This window comes from Trematomus bernacchii, unplaced genomic scaffold (assembly GCF_902827165.1).
Source record: "Trematomus bernacchii unplaced genomic scaffold, fTreBer1.1, whole genome shotgun sequence".
Taxonomy (NCBI): Eukaryota; Metazoa; Chordata; class Actinopteri; order Perciformes; family Nototheniidae; genus Trematomus; species Trematomus bernacchii.
In genome coordinates this window covers 28857245-28873100 of record NW_022987739.1, presented here as the reverse complement: position 1 = coordinate 28873100, position 15856 = coordinate 28857245, and the positions used below count along the sequence as shown (strand labels likewise).

Genomic DNA, 15856 nt, shown 5'->3' with positions numbered 1-15856 from the left:
CGAAAAGTCAGCACACTCAGCACGGATAGTACGCGCAACATTATTCAGGGTTCCTGCAGGTTTCACCTACTCAAATTTAAGACTTTTTAAGACCTTTTTAAGACCATTTTGAATAGAATTTAAGACCTATTTCACGGCAAGAAAGTATGAAGGAAAATTGCTATGAAAGAAGAAATACGTCCCATAATTACTTACAAAGTAAATGTAAAGGCATAACAGAACTGTGTTAGCGTGTTAGACAAAAAGTGTATGTGTCTGTGTGTGCTTGTGTGTGTGTGTGTTAGGGGTGTGCAATTAATCGTATTTTAAATCGCAATTACGATTTTGGCCTGCCACAATTACGAAATTATTTAGCTTTGCTCGGTTGTGACAGTGCACTACAACATATTTGATCTAATTAATTTTAGTCTAATTTATTTGTATTTATCATATTTATATATGTTTAGTAGCTTGTGGAAGTGCGCTCCAAAATATTTGTTGATCTTGTTTATTGGTATTTATTATTTTGATATTATTTATTTAAATGTATAATTTATTTAATTTATTTTTGTATTGGTTTTGCAGTTGAATTATACGTTCAGGGTAATCAACAGTTAAAAAGATACTGTTCAAATTATTATTTGTTTTAAAGTTCAATAAATGGATGTTTTCAAAGTCAATGAATAATCGTATTTAATAATCTTGATATCAATTATTGACCAAAATAATCGTGATTATGATTTTTGCCATAATCGAGCAGCCCTAGTGTGTGTGTGTGAGTGAGAGTGAGAGTGAGAGTGAGAGTGAGAGAGAGAGAGAGAGAGAGAGAGAGAGAGAGAGAGAGAGAGAGAGAGAGAGAGAGAGAGAGAGAGAGAGAGAGAGAGAGAGAGAGAGAGAGAGAGAGAGAGAGAGAGAGAGACAGACAGACAAGAGCTATATTCAGAGCTCTGCTGCCTTGGCTACAATCTTTCATCGTTGCTGTTGTATGATTGGTGTTTAGCTACGGTATTTAGCGTCTACGGCACCTCCGCTTTTAGGGTTGACATACACCCAAACGTCGCCCAGAGGTCCGCCGGTGTTGTTGCAGGAGCTGCTGCACTAGCTAACGCTACATTAGCATACGCTACTTTCTTTTGCAAAAGGTGCAGCGGGCTTCAAACACGTTCCCCTCCACTGGTTTCAACCAAGCACTAAATTCGATGTTTTCCAACCAAATACGGTTGAACTTACACTTCCCCATATTTATTTTTAAGTAGATTCTAAGATACATGAGTTTCTGACTGCCGCTAGCTGAAGCTTGCTAGGTTACTAGCTGGGTGTTCTCCAATAAGGGGCCGGGGGAAACAAAGTTAGTGATTACTGGTTCCATGTTGATTTATTTCAATACAAATTGTTGGGGGGAACTGAAAGGCTCTTACCGTACTGGTTACTTTGCAGCCCGGACATTTCCCCCAAAACACATTTAGACGCGATCTCAACACAGAAGTACCTTTCAAATCCGATCATTTTTAAGACCTTCTAAATCATATTTAAGACCTTTCTTATTTTTTTGGTCATATTTAAGACCTTTTTAAGGCCTTAAATTCAGATTATCAAATTTAAGACTTTTTAAGACCCCGCGGGAACCCTGATTATTGCAGCGTCCAGGGAGCTCCCATTCGAGCATATATGCCTTGAGCTGCACATAGCTCAACGATCCATCACAGTGTCTCCACACACACACACACACACACACACACACACACACACACACACACACACACACACACACACACACACACACACACACACACACACACACACACACACACACACACACACACACACACACACACACACACACACAGTATTATTGTATGAGAGAGGTTCCAGGTTGAATTGAGGCGAATATTTGTAATGTTCAGAGGTTGTTTAATATTCATGAGAATATTTGTCATTGTTCAAATGATAATAAACAAACATATAAAGCATATTTGTCCACTCATATGTTGATAAGAGTATTAAAAACTTGAAAGATATCCCTCTAAGGTACATTTAGAACAGATAAAAAATGTGCGATTAATCGCGATTAAATATTTTAATCGACTGACAGCCCTAATAAAAACCTGTCTGAAAATGAGCTGATCAGATTTTAGCCACTTTATGATGTCATAACGATGTTTTGGCTTGTGTAACCATTAGCCAATCACCAACCAAGGTAACCCCCCCCCCCTACTTATCACCTGAATCTCCTCCTAGAGCACCATTGTGTTCTTTGTAAACAAATCTCTCTCAGAGGGGCGTGGGGAGGGGCTCCTTATTTTCATCTAAAGTAACAGACAGAGAATCAGCTCTTTTGAAACAGAGGGGATTATGGGATGCTGCAATGATCTGTTTGGTGTTTCAGCCAATCAGAGACATGTTTTGTATATATCTGAGACCTATAATTTATTGATGACAAACAGTATAATAGGGGACCTTTAAATGTATGATTTATTATAAAGAAAGTTTATTCTTTGTAATTGTTCTGTATGCATGTGGTAATTCTTGCCCTTGCCCCTTGTTCAGAAACGGTACACGGAGGACTGGGATGCGGAGAAGACGATGTGTTACCCGTACAGCGACAGCCCCGAGCTGCGCAGGGTGGCCAAGGCTCAGGAAGTCTTCAGCGACGTGAGTTACATTTACACCAAACTGGAGGAAATGAAAATACAATTTTTTTTTGAAAAACAGAAGTTTTAATACTTCCAGGGGGATTTCTTTTGTATATTACTCCATTATATTATATTTAATTAAATGATATTTCAATAAATTACATTACATTATGAAAATACAGTACACACTGTCCAATATTAAGATCTGTGCAGGGTGAAAAATATTACTTTATTACTCTATTATATTATATTATTATATATTACATAACATTACATGACATTATATCATATTACATTATATTACATTATTTTATATTTTATGACATTTTGTTTATTAATCTATCTTTCTAACTTAAACAAAAAAATCTCAGATAAATATACAAAACACAATATTTATATATTTTTTTATATTAAAAAATGATTGCATATATACTCATATAAGATATTATATATATATCTCCTTTAATAATGTCAAATACTATGTGGAATATCTAATACATGGGTTATTCTGTAAAAATGTGACACAAATTCACCTGAGAAGTTCATTTCTATCTTACTGTGCTGCTAATTCAGCATCAACTACAGAGGCATGCATATTTTCATTACATTACATTTAGCTGAGGCTTTTATCCAAAGCGACTTACAATAAGTGCATTCGACCAAGAAGATACAAACTTGAAGAAAACAGAATCATATAAGTACATCAGGTTTCATAGAACCAAAACATTTCAAGTGCTACTCAACTGGCTTTAGATAAGCCAGTCCTTTATTAGTATATAAGTGCTTTGTTAGTCATTTTATTTCTCGAAGTGGAGTCGAAAGAGATGAGTTTTCAGTCTGCTCTGGAAGATGTGTTTGCTTTCTGCTGTCCTGATGTCAATGGGGAGCTCATTCCACCATTTTGGAGCCAGGATAGCAAACCCACGTGTTTTTGCTGATGGGAACTTGGGTCACCCTCCCAGTGAGGGTGCAGCGAGCCGTTTAGCTGATGCAGAGCGGAGTGCACGTGCTGGGGTGTATGGTTTAACCATGTCCTGGATGTAGGAAGGGCCAGATCCATTCACAGCATGGTACGCAAGTACCAGTGTCTTGAAGTGGATTCTAGCAGTTACTGGAAGCCAGTGAAGGGAGCGGAGGAGCGGTGTGGTGTGGGAACATGTTTCTCTACCATATATTGCTTTCTTCGTTTCAGGTTACATTTATTTGAACTTAGTCAGATGTAGCAGCAATTAACTCCCCCACCTTTTGAACACGTGTAACCCTTTCTGCTGATGTAGGAAAGTCACCAGTCAATGAAGCTCTATGTGTGTGAATCAGACCGTGCTCTCAGGTCAGGTATCGATGTTGTCGAATGAACCCTTTCTGTAAATTTGAACTCCTGCTGTGTTTCCCCCCCCCCACGCAGATCCGCTACAAGAAGGGTCACGATCAGCGCAAGGCCAAGTACACCTCGCTGGCCGACCCTCCTGAGTATGAGCTGGCCAGGAAGGCGGCCAATCAGCGCAGTGATGTAAGCAGAACACATTTTGATCAACTGTATTTTATTAAGTGTAAAATAAACGGGGATGCACAATTACTCAAAGAGATATAGAAATCCCAATGTGGACTAATGCTAATGTTCTAAACACTTCAGAAAAACAACTTTAACGACAGCTGAAAACGTATTCTTTTTTAAACCCACTTTAATTAGTGTTTTAATCTTTATTAATCTTATTATTTTTCCATATTTATTTAGACATCTTTTTATATTTTAGTGTATTTATTTATTTATTTATTTTCTCTTATGTCTTCCTTTGTTTTACTGAGAGGGTTATATGTTGTTTGGATCATTATTTTTAATTTAACTTTTTTTATTATCATACTTTTTGTCCCTCCTTGTGTCCCTTGAATTGTTATATTATGTTTAAATGCTCAATGTCTGCAAACAGGTTTTGATGTGAATTATTATTTTTAAAATATTAATTTCCTCCAATATATTTGATCATATTGTAAATTGTAATTTCAGTCCAAAAAAAATCACAATTTCTTTGTTTCTTTTTCCAAATTGTGCAGCTTTAGAGGTAGAAAAAGTGATAATTAACAATATAAATACCTGCAGATAGCTCTATTACTATTTATAACAGCACATAGGAGAGTGATAAGCCTCATTGCTTCTCAGGAACATTTGATAGGCTCAAACTCAAATGGAAACAGTGCCCTCGGAGACCAACAAACACTGAGTCACTGCTAGGGATAACTGACCACCTGCTCTCTCATATTACCGAACACACTAAGCTTGAAGGGAGAGGCCAACAATAGTTTCAAATTCCTGTCGCTCCCAATCGGTTTTATCACACAGAAAATAGATCTGTCTAATATTTTACTACACAACAAGTGCTCTCCTGTGTAAAATACATCCTCTAATGATGATTATTTGTACTCCACAGCTCAAATACAAGGAGGATTACAATAAAAATGTCAAGGGTCAGTGGTGCGAGACGCCATACTTCGACGTGGCCACTGCCAGGGTGGCGATGGAGAACTTAAGCAGCGTAAGTGCTTATTTCAACCTAATGGGCAGACATTTATCATAATTATATGAGTTTTTCATTTGTCTACATCTCACTGTTGATCTTTTGTCCTTCCAGAAACGATACACGAAAGATTGGGAGGATAAGAAAGACCAAATTTATTTCATGCAAACAGACACGCCTGTTTATGGAACGAACAAGAAGGCTGGTATTGCTTCTAGTGAGGTAAGTCCACACTAAAATACATACACACACACACACACACACACACACACACACACACACACACACACACACACACACACACACACACACACACACACACACACACACACACACACACACACACACACACACACACACACACACACACACACACACACACACACACACACACACACACACACACACACACACACACACACACACACACACTCACTAACAGAGTGTTTTTATAGGACTTATCTCATATTGAATAAACGTCAGGATTAACACAAGAGTCAGAGCAGAGTGAATTGTGCCCACACATGAACCGCATGACTGAGAGATCTACGTTTGAATCAATGTCACTGAATGAATTGAGTGTGTAGTTCAGTACCAGATGTGAAGAGGCTTATTCAGCTCCTGTATCCCACACACTCACACAATGCAAACATGCGTCACTTTAACAGACAATAAAGACACATTTGTTCCCTACCAACGTCATGTTATACAGTATGAGTCAGCGTGAATACACCTCATGGACAACCTTCATTTTCCTCTTACTCACTCTACTCTCCGTTTTTCTGTTTTCAGATCAAGTACAAGAAGGAATACGAGAAGCAGAAAGCTCAGGCGGACTACAACACGCTCCCCGCCACAGAGAACCCGCTCCTAAGACAGCTCAGATATGCCGGCACCATCCTGAGTGATGTAGGTGTCTGGAGAAATGGGTGTTAGATCACAGCTGGTCTTAGGAAAAATGATAAATGATACTTAGGATACATTCAAGATTCAAGGCTTTTATTGTCGTTCGTACATAGCTACAGTGTAGTTATGTCGATGAAAATCTTAGGTCACAGGCTCCTCCAACAGTGCAACACAATAAAACAGATACAATAGTGCAAGTAAATACAATAAAATAGAATAGAAGCAGTGCCATAAGAGTCTACAAGTAATAAGGGGGGGAAAAGGACAGAATCTATAAGGTAGAACAGCAGTATAACAATTTAGTATTAATGGTTTCAATGTATTTGATTCCTTATAAGGATCTCCATTAGCATTAGCTATTCTTCCTGGCGTCCACAAAGGGCGTCCATGTTTTTTCTTCCATATAGGAATCCCATTAGCATTAGCATGAGCTATTCTTCCTAGGGTCCACAAAGGGCGTCCATGTTTTTTCTTCCATATAGGAATCTCCATTAGCATTAGCATGAGCTATTCTTCCTAGGGTCCACAAAGGGCGTCCTTTTTTTTTTTCCCATATAGGAATCCCCATTAGCATTAGCTATTCTTCCTAGGGTCCACAAATGACGTCCATGTTTTGTATTCCATATTAAGATCCCCATTAGCATTAGCTATTCTTCCTGGCGTCCACAAATGGCGTCCATGTTTTTTCTTCCATATAGGAATTCCCATTAGCATTAGCATTAGCTATTCTTCCTCGGGTCCACAAATGGTGTCCATGTTTTTTCTTCCATATAGGAATCCCCATTAGCATTAGCTATTCTTCCTAGGGTCCACAAATGACGTCCATGTATTTTATTCCATATTAAGATCTCCATTAGCATTAGCTATTCTTCCTGGCGTCCACAAATGGCGTCCATGTTTTTTCTTCCATATAGGAATCCCCATTAGCATTAGCATTAGCTATTCTTCCTAGGGTGCACAAATGACGTCCATGTTTTTTATTCCTTATTAAGATCCCCATTAGCATTAGCATTAGCTATTTTTCCTAGGGTCCACAAATGACGTCCATGTTTTTTATTCCTTATTAAGATCCCCATTAGCATTAGCATTAGCTATTCTTCCTAGGGTCCACAAATGACGTCCATGTTTTTTATTCCTTATAGGAATCTCCATTAGCATTAGCATTAGCTATTCTTCCTAGAGTCCACAAATGGGGTCAATGCATTTTATTCCTTATTAAAATCACCATTAGCATTAGCAGAAGTGTTAGCAAATGTTACCTGGAGTCCACAAATGTACAGTCAAACGCACCTTTACTAATTGTAGCCACTCAAAGAAAAAAAACAGACTAATTGAATTACAATGAAGTACCAACTAGATCAGAAATTGACATACTCAAATTAAAACCAAAATATTAATGGTTAACAACATCTCAAGAATTCATAGCAAACTTCATGTTTTGCTTTTTCGTACACATGAATAGTTTAAAATACATATTCATTCTCTCCCAAGGATAATTTCGACTTTACATATAATTACACATTTCAATTGTTGTTCCTGAACTATTTTGAGGTACTGTTTCAACAAAATCTCTGTTTAGACAAAGATGTAGCTTGCATGAATTTGGCAATAACTCTTGTTAACTCTGAAAGGTGCTGAAACGATTGAGAAGGTTGTGTGGGTGGTAAAAAGAGTGTCTGACATGAAGCTCCTCTAAGTTAATTGTCATATTAGAAGTGCTAATTAAACCATCTGGAAGTCACTTGCAATACTTTTTCGCCTTCAGGGAGTTAATTGATCTAATTGAATAACGTTACCAGCCTTACTGACGTGTTATTTGCAGTTAGTTAGTGAGTCATACGGACAGATGATATGTTAAGTTGTTATGCCATTTCTGTTGTTCATGATCTGTTTCATATCTTCCTTGCAGAAAGTATATAAGTCCAGCTATGAAAAGGCCAGGGGTTCAAGTATCAACTACTGCGACACGCCCAAGTTTCAGATGGACTCCGTACTCAAACAGTTCACTCATGTAAGAATAAAATACTTTCATAAACCAAGGATATTATCACTTGTCTTTGCTTTGAATCATATACATTGTTCATGTTGTTCTGTAGGCACGTTACACAGAGAAGTATGACAACGTGGTGAAGGGTCACTACGTCGGCAGCTATGAGGATGTTTACATGCTTCACTGCCAGAAAATGGAGGCAATGAAGAGCGAGGTAAGTCATTGTGCATTTTTCTAAAATCGAATCAGTGATGCAAGATTTTATTATATGCTTGATATACTTTTCAGTGCAATTTACCCACTTTTTCTTATCTTGCAGCAACAATATAAATCTGATTATGAAGACATTAAGACAAGATGCTTCTACCCTCAAACAATGACGCCTGAATATGAAGTTAATAAGAAGCTTCAGAAGTGTAATGATGTGAGTAGTAAGCTCCACTAAAATGCAGTAAAACCGCTCTCTTATTTTGGTAAATGTATGTAACTTACACCATTTTTCTTCCTTGTGGTTTGCAGAAAGTTTACCGGCAACATCCGGGCACCATGAAATTTACACAAGTGTCGGATTCACCAGTTCAGCTTCAAGCCGCCCTCAACGCCAAAAATCTAAGTGACGTACGTATGAATGCACACAAAGCCGATTAAAAAATATATACAGATTTAAATTAGCACAAAAAAGAGGCACTGGTTGCCCAACAAATATAGTTTTCTTTAAATAAAACATTGAAATTGTGTCTGTTCAGCCCATAAAGTGATTGATGTTAAGTCACTTATCAATATTGCTCACTGTTTCTACATAAACGATATATATATAAATCTATATATTGACTCAATTGCTAGCTAATTGGCTAGATCAAATTCTCCTTCACATGCAGATCAGCCTTAAATGTGCCCGATCATCCACGTAGTCTTTCTGTGGGCACCATGGTAACTGGAGAGCCATTTCTCTGAAGTAAAAATAGCAACAAGCATTCAGTTAGCCCAGAATAAACCCTGTGATCACAGAGGGAGGCAGGGGAGCAGAGAAAGGGACAGTCAATATGTCTCGGATTGTTTCCAGCGAACACTGCTGCCCTCCAGTGACGGAAAACCAAAATTACCTGAACGTGTGTCTTGGAAATTACGGTACAGCTGCACACATATATAAAAATAACTTGACACCTTGTTCTTTTTGCAGATCAACTACAAGGCCAAGTACGAGAAGACTAAGTTCAAAAACACTCTGCCCCCAGACTATCCCTTCTTCATCCAGTCCAGAGTCAACGCCTTCAACCTTAGTGATGTAAGTAACTGCTCTACACTTCATTTCTTAATTTCATTTTGGTATGTGTTTCCATTTCCTTAACGGCATGATTCTCTGTTTGCAGAACTGTTACAAGTACGATTGGGAGAAATCTAAAGCAAAGAAGTTTGAGGTCAGGGGCGATGCCATTTCGATCCTTGCTGCCCGCGCTCACACCAACATCGCCAGTGATGTAAGTATTTCACAACATTAGAGGCACTATTTTTTGTTCTTCCTGTAGTGTGGTCTATATATATTTTTTTCATGTAAATGGTCTGCAAAGGCAAATATATCAAAGTATATTGGTATTTGTATTGGAGTTTCTCTCCCACACACTCACCCCCTGCTTAAAACGCCTCCATTGGACTCCTTTGTTTACTTCCGTAACATTATGACATTACGATGTTACTTCTATTGGCTAGCGCTCCGACACATTGTACGTGATAGGCTAAGGGGCGGGACATCTCTAAGCGGTTGACCAATCACAACAGAGCCGGCCAGCTAACCAATCAGAGCAGACTGGGCTCTGGTTTCAGACAGAGGGTGAAAAGAGGTGCTGCAGCACAGGCAGTATGATAAAGATTAAGAGCTTTTTGAACATTAAATCATGGAGACACGTCACAGGAGAGACACTACATATATCCTCTTTGACATTCATGATATTAGTATTTCTTGCTTGCTTTGTAAATTTGATTGCTTTTACTGCCCAGTTTCTTTAATCACGTAATAATTAACTTTTGTTCTTCTCCCCAGGTCAAGTATAAGAAGGCTTATGAGAAGAACAAGGGGCAGATGGTGGGAGCCCTCAGCATTCATGATGATCCCAAAATCCTGCACTCTGTTCGCGTGGCTAAAATCCAGAGTGAAGTAAGTCATTATCTTTCTAAGTTACTTACATTTCCCTTCACATTCATTTATTAGATCTGAGTAACAAGCGCAATGTTTCACTGATATCTCCACAGCGTGAATATAAGAAGGACTATGAAAAGATCAAGACCAAGTACCACTCACCACTCGACATGATGTCAGTCACCTTGGCCAAGAAATCCCAGGGCATTGCCAGCATGAAGGGGTATAGGAGCATCAACCCGCACTACTTCATGCCCCCCGACAGCATACTTATGAACCTGGCCAAGAAATCCAACATCATCCAGAGCGATGTAAGTACAGACTTTACAGCGTCCTATTAATGACGCTTAGTTTAAAGGTCACCTATTATGCAAAATCCTCTTCTTCATGTCTCTTCTACATCAACATGTGTCCCCTCTGTGTAAAGAGATTCTGAAAGTTTCAGGAACAAAGATTCTCTCTCTTTTTGTCCTGATCCATTTCTATAAAAACCTGTCTGGAAATGAGCTGATCAGATTTTGGCCACTTTATGATGTCATAACGATGTTTTGGCTTGTGTAACCATTAGCCAATCAGCAACCAAGGTAACCCCCCCCCCCACCTTATCACCTGGATCTCTCTGGAGGGGCGTGGGGAGGGGCTCCTTATTTTCATCTAAAGTAACAGACAGAGAATCAGCTCTTTTGAAACAGGGCTGAAACAGAGGGGATTATGGGATGCTGCAATGATCTGTTTGGTATTTCAGCCAATCAGAGACAGGCTCTGTATATATCTGAGACCTATAATATATTTATGAAAGACATATAGTATAATAGGGGACCTTTAATGGTTATATCCAAATATAAAACGTCCTCTTGCATTGTTATTATGAGATCACTTGTGTATTCATTGACGCCATTTTTTTTCCTGCATCACAGAATGATTACAAGTCGGACTACAACAACTACACCAAGGGTTCTCCATGGATCCCCTGGGGCTCTGTGGAAGTGGAGAAAAATAAGAAAGCTGGTGATATCCTTAGTGAGGTACGAGCCCAACAGTACCGCTTCTTTCCCCATCTTCACAAATGCATTCTTGTAAAAGGAAATATTTGTCCGTAGGTGGGATATGTCTCATATGTTTTGTAATGACTTCTTACGAGTGTAATTGACTTTTTTCCTACAGAGAAAGTACAGACAGCAGCCGGACAGCATCCCCTTCACCTCTATTCACGACCACCCCGTCATGATGCAGGCCAAAGCGAACCAGCTTATGAGGAGTGATGTGAGTCTACTGCCTTTCTCTTAGTTAACCACAAATCTTAACCTTAAGACTCTGTCGTTGCATTTACAGTAAGTACAGCACATGTAATGCCTGCCCTTTTTTGCTTTCTTGCCTTACAGCAGTTCTACAAGAGAGGTCTGGAGAAGATCCATCAGAAGTACTCTCTGCCTCATGATGTCCCTGAGTTCGTGCAGGCCAAGTGCAATGCTTACAACATCAGCAAGGTAACACATTGAAATACAGAGGGATTACTTGTTTTATTTATATACTAAGATGTTCTAATAGTGCACTTTTTTCGCTGTCATTTTGGATATCTTGCTCCTAAATGTGATGTTAAATACAGCTTTGGAAGCACTGACACATACGTTAAGTGTGCTAACTGTATTACTTAGGGATGTCCCGATCACCTTTTTTTGCTCCCGATCCGATTCCGATCATTTGATTTTGACAATCTGCCGATACCGATTTTTCGCGATCTGATCTTTATGCAATGCATTAAGAGAAAAAAAAGGAGAAAAGCATTCAAGTTGTCCCTTAAACCTCACGTTCTCCACCACAGATAACGGCTGGTCATCCAACGCGATGAATTCAGCTATCTTGGCTGTTATTTTTTTGGCCTTTTCACTGTTCTGGGGCAGTTTCTCTTTCCTTTTAAAAGTCTCTGAAAGTGTCGGTTGTTTCAGTGCCGTTACCTGAGTGGCCGCTGTGTACTCGTTGTGTTGTTGTTGGTGTTTGTTTCTCAGGTGGCGTATTAGATTGGTCGTGTTGAACGTAGCTCTGTTCTTTCCACCACGCGGAACCTCCGCCTTGCAAACATTGCATCTGGCTGTTACACTGCCTTTGCTTTCAATTTTATAATACTTCCAAACTCCTGACATTTTCTCTGTCCCGACTCCCGAGTCACCAGCTGAACGTAGCCTCTTGTTAGCTTACTGCTACTATTAGACACTGCGCCCTGCCCACTCTGTTGCCAGATTTGAGAGAAATAAGCAACCAGGTCTATGAAAACAAGCCCAAAAGACACACATACATGATGTTGTGTAATTTTAAACCAAAACTAAGGCCTCAGGATGACTTTAAGACGTGAACATGGTCATTTTTGTTTTGTAACATTAAATAAAATAATAAAAATATTTTATAAAAAAAAAAAAAAAAAAAAAAAAAAATTCCCGATCCCCGATTTTTTTCTCCCGATTCCGATCTTTTGAAAATCACGTGATCGGCTCCGATCCCCGATCACGTGATCGGATCGGGACATCTCTACTCTTTATTGTTGTTGTTTATATCTGTTATCTCTCATTTCAGAACACCTACAAGTATGCCTGGGAGGATCTGATTGCTAAAGGTTATGACCTGAAGTCCGATGCGATCTCTATTATCGCCGCCAAAAAAGCCAGACATGCTGTCAGTGATGTAAGTTTCTTGAACTGTGCTTTATTTCCTCCATGTTTGCTCTGTACCAGGTGAATTGTACATCTTATTGCTACATACAACTGTAAAAAATCTGAATAATTAAGATCCTATATGCCTGTTTTTACATCTAGGTCCAGTATAAGAAGGCTTATGAGAAGGCCAGAGGACACCATATTGGTTTCCGCAGCATCAAGGACGATCCTCTGATGGTCCACTACATGCAGTTGGCCAAATTGCAGAGTGACAAGAACTACAAGAAGGACTACAACAAGGCCAAGCTGAAGTATCACTCCCCAGTGGACATGATGAGTTTGGTGCAAGCCAAACATGCTTCAAAGGTTCAGACCTTCGCCGGCTACAGGAAGATCCCTAACGGCTACATGATCCTGCCTGACAACTTGAACGTGCAGCGGTGTCGCAACATGATGGAGATTCAGAGTGATGTATGTTCTCACTTTTTACCCAAACAATAGCCTAGTAGCTTCAGTGTAGTTATGGCCTCAGATAATTTGAGGCCAAATATCATTTTTTTTTTTTTTTTTTTACATATAATTATAACGCAATACATGATTGTCACTAAAAGCCTTGTCTCTACATTACAATAAAATATAAAAAATAATTGATTAATTAATTTGAATAAAAATTCAAGTTAGTAGCTAATATAGGCATAACAAGACAGAAATGTATAATTCTTTCTTTAATAGAGATGTTTCTTCTGCCCGTAAAGCGCATTTTTAAAACATAGTCATTGTCCATGCCGATTTCAGATTATTTGTCACAGTTGCTCCGATCAGATCGGTCTCCTCCATTTTGTAGTTTATTTACGACTTTTGAATCCACATAAACACATCGGCAAAATCCGGCTTACTTTGAGCATGTGTTTTAAACAGTTGAATCCCTTTGTGAATTGTTTCCACTTGCGCCGTCCTTTAATTTCTTCATACAGCGGGAATCCAAATTAATTAATCCTGAGTCCAATAACCATCAAAGTCACTCCAATAGTGCTCCTTGATTACGCTTTCATCCTCCTTTAACAACATACTTCACATTCATCCAGTTTGTGACAGTAGTTGTAGCATTTTTTAGACTTTTAAACTTTAATTACTGCTGCTGCGCGGTATTGAGTATGTAAATCGCTTTGGATAAAAGCGTCTAACAAGTAACATGTAATCTAACAAGTAACATGTAATAAATAGTTAGTATCCTGGCTAAAAGTTGGTATTTCTCAGGTCTGATATTTTGCATTATTCCAAAAATGTCTTATTACTTTCCAGATTAACTATAAAATGGACTATGAGACTTCAGTGAAGGGAAGCGGCTGGATTCCCATTGGTTCTGTGGACGTGGAAAGAGCTAAGGTGGCAGGAGCAGCGATTAATGAGTCAAAGTACCGCCAGAACCCGGACACCTTCAAGTTCTCCAGTCACAGCGACTCCATGAACATGATGCTGGCCAAGTCCAACTCCAAGATCATGAACATGGTGAGAAGGAGCAAAAACAATAACTTCTTGTCTTGCTATAAAGTAAATCACATGGTTTTAGTCTTTTGATTCCCTATATTAACAGACAAACCGATCTCTTTGTTGTCTTTTTGCAGAAAGAGTATAAGGCCAGTGGAGAGAAGTTTATGCACACTTACCATCTCCCTGCTGACGTCCCTGAACTGATGCAAGCCAGATACAACGCTGTCAACATCAGCAAGGTGAGTCGCACATTCTTATTTAGTATTTTCCAGCATTTGTGCATTTGTAAAATATATCTAGAAATGACTTTTGTATCCTGTGATATAACACTTCATTCATTCATTTTATTTAGAATTACTACACCTATGCTCATCGCCAAGATCTGCTCAAAGGACATCACGTGAAGCAAGATGCCATTTCCGTTATTGCAGCAAAACAGTCCACTAAAATCGCCAGTGATGTAAGTAGTATGCCGATAATAAAACTTTTGAATCGTTACCGAATCCGATAATGCTTTTCATACCTAACGTTCGTCTTTTTTTTTTACAGTACAAGTACAAGCTGGCTTATGAGAAGGCAAAGGGCCACCATGTTGGTTTCCGTAGCATCGAGGACGATCCCCTGCTGGTCCACTACATGAAGGTGGCTAAGATGCAGAGTGAGAAGAACTACAAGAAGGACTACAACAAGGCCAAGCTGAAGTATCACTCCCCAGTGGACATGATGAGTTTGGTGCAAGCCAAACATGCTTCAAAGGTTCAGACCTTCGCCGGATACAGGAAGATCCCTAACGGCTACTTGATGCTGCCTGACAACTTGAACGTGCAGCGCTGCCGCAACATGATGGAGATTCAGAGTGATGTATGTTCTCACTTTTTACGCATACTGTATGTAGATGTGCAAGTCTTTGAAAAACACTTAAACGCAGCATGCATCTGTGTGACGCTGGAAACAGAAAAGCAAAAAGCACATTCAAGTCAAAGTCAACTTTATTGTCGATCTTTCAGTTTGTGTGTACAGACAGAGAGATCGAAATACCGTTTCCCATAATCCCGAATACAAAAACAAATATATTTAAAAATATGTATGCAAATATGTATATACCTATATATACACAACCAAAAGACACATTTATACATATGCACACATTAAGACCTAAATAAAAGCACAACAATCATTGATGACTAGGGATGCTCCGATCGCCAATTTTGGGGCCGATCGCCGGAATCAGTATCGGCCGATACCGATCGCCGATCCGATCGAGTGGGCGGGGCCTAAATGGAAGATTTAAACATCACTTTAAATCTTCCATTTAAAGTGATGTTTAAAACTCAGTTAATGGGGCTCATTCACTGGAGCTTCCACAAACAACAATCAACTTAATTATTACATTCAAATTATGTATATTATTCAAGTTTACATTCACTTTGGATAATACCACGGGAGAAATTAGCGGAAGCGCTCTCTTTTCCTCTCTCCCCCTCTCTCTCTCCCCCTCTCTCCCCCCCTCTCTCCTCCTCTCTCCCCCCTCCTCTCTCCCCCCCTCTCTCCTCCTCTCTCCC

The 15856-nt window shown here is 39.1% G+C and overlaps 1 protein-coding gene across 14 annotated transcripts in view; it reads left to right on the top strand.

Annotated features, from left to right (window-relative positions):
• The window catches only part of neb (nebulin), a 94198-nt gene that overhangs the window by 8391 nt on the left and 69951 nt on the right, over positions 1-15856 (top strand). For all 14 annotated transcript variants that reach the window (XM_034147091.1, XM_034147101.1, XM_034147100.1 and 11 more), the window contains 22 exons: positions 2527-2631; positions 4018-4122; positions 5039-5143; positions 5240-5347; positions 5918-6034; positions 7941-8042; positions 8128-8235; positions 8341-8445; positions 8541-8639; positions 9202-9306; positions 9392-9499; positions 10060-10173; positions 10269-10466; positions 11073-11180; positions 11320-11418; positions 11538-11642; positions 12724-12831; positions 12963-13274; positions 14106-14312; positions 14429-14533; positions 14647-14754; positions 14844-15155. In XM_034147091.1, the coding sequence (XP_034002982.1) occupies positions 2527-2631; positions 4018-4122; positions 5039-5143; positions 5240-5347; positions 5918-6034; positions 7941-8042; positions 8128-8235; positions 8341-8445; positions 8541-8639; positions 9202-9306; positions 9392-9499; positions 10060-10173; positions 10269-10466; positions 11073-11180; positions 11320-11418; positions 11538-11642; positions 12724-12831; positions 12963-13274; positions 14106-14312; positions 14429-14533; positions 14647-14754; positions 14844-15155 (2943 nt within the window). The remainder of the gene's footprint in view (positions 1-2526; positions 2632-4017; positions 4123-5038; positions 5144-5239; positions 5348-5917; positions 6035-7940; positions 8043-8127; positions 8236-8340; positions 8446-8540; positions 8640-9201; positions 9307-9391; positions 9500-10059; positions 10174-10268; positions 10467-11072; positions 11181-11319; positions 11419-11537; positions 11643-12723; positions 12832-12962; positions 13275-14105; positions 14313-14428; positions 14534-14646; positions 14755-14843; positions 15156-15856) is intronic.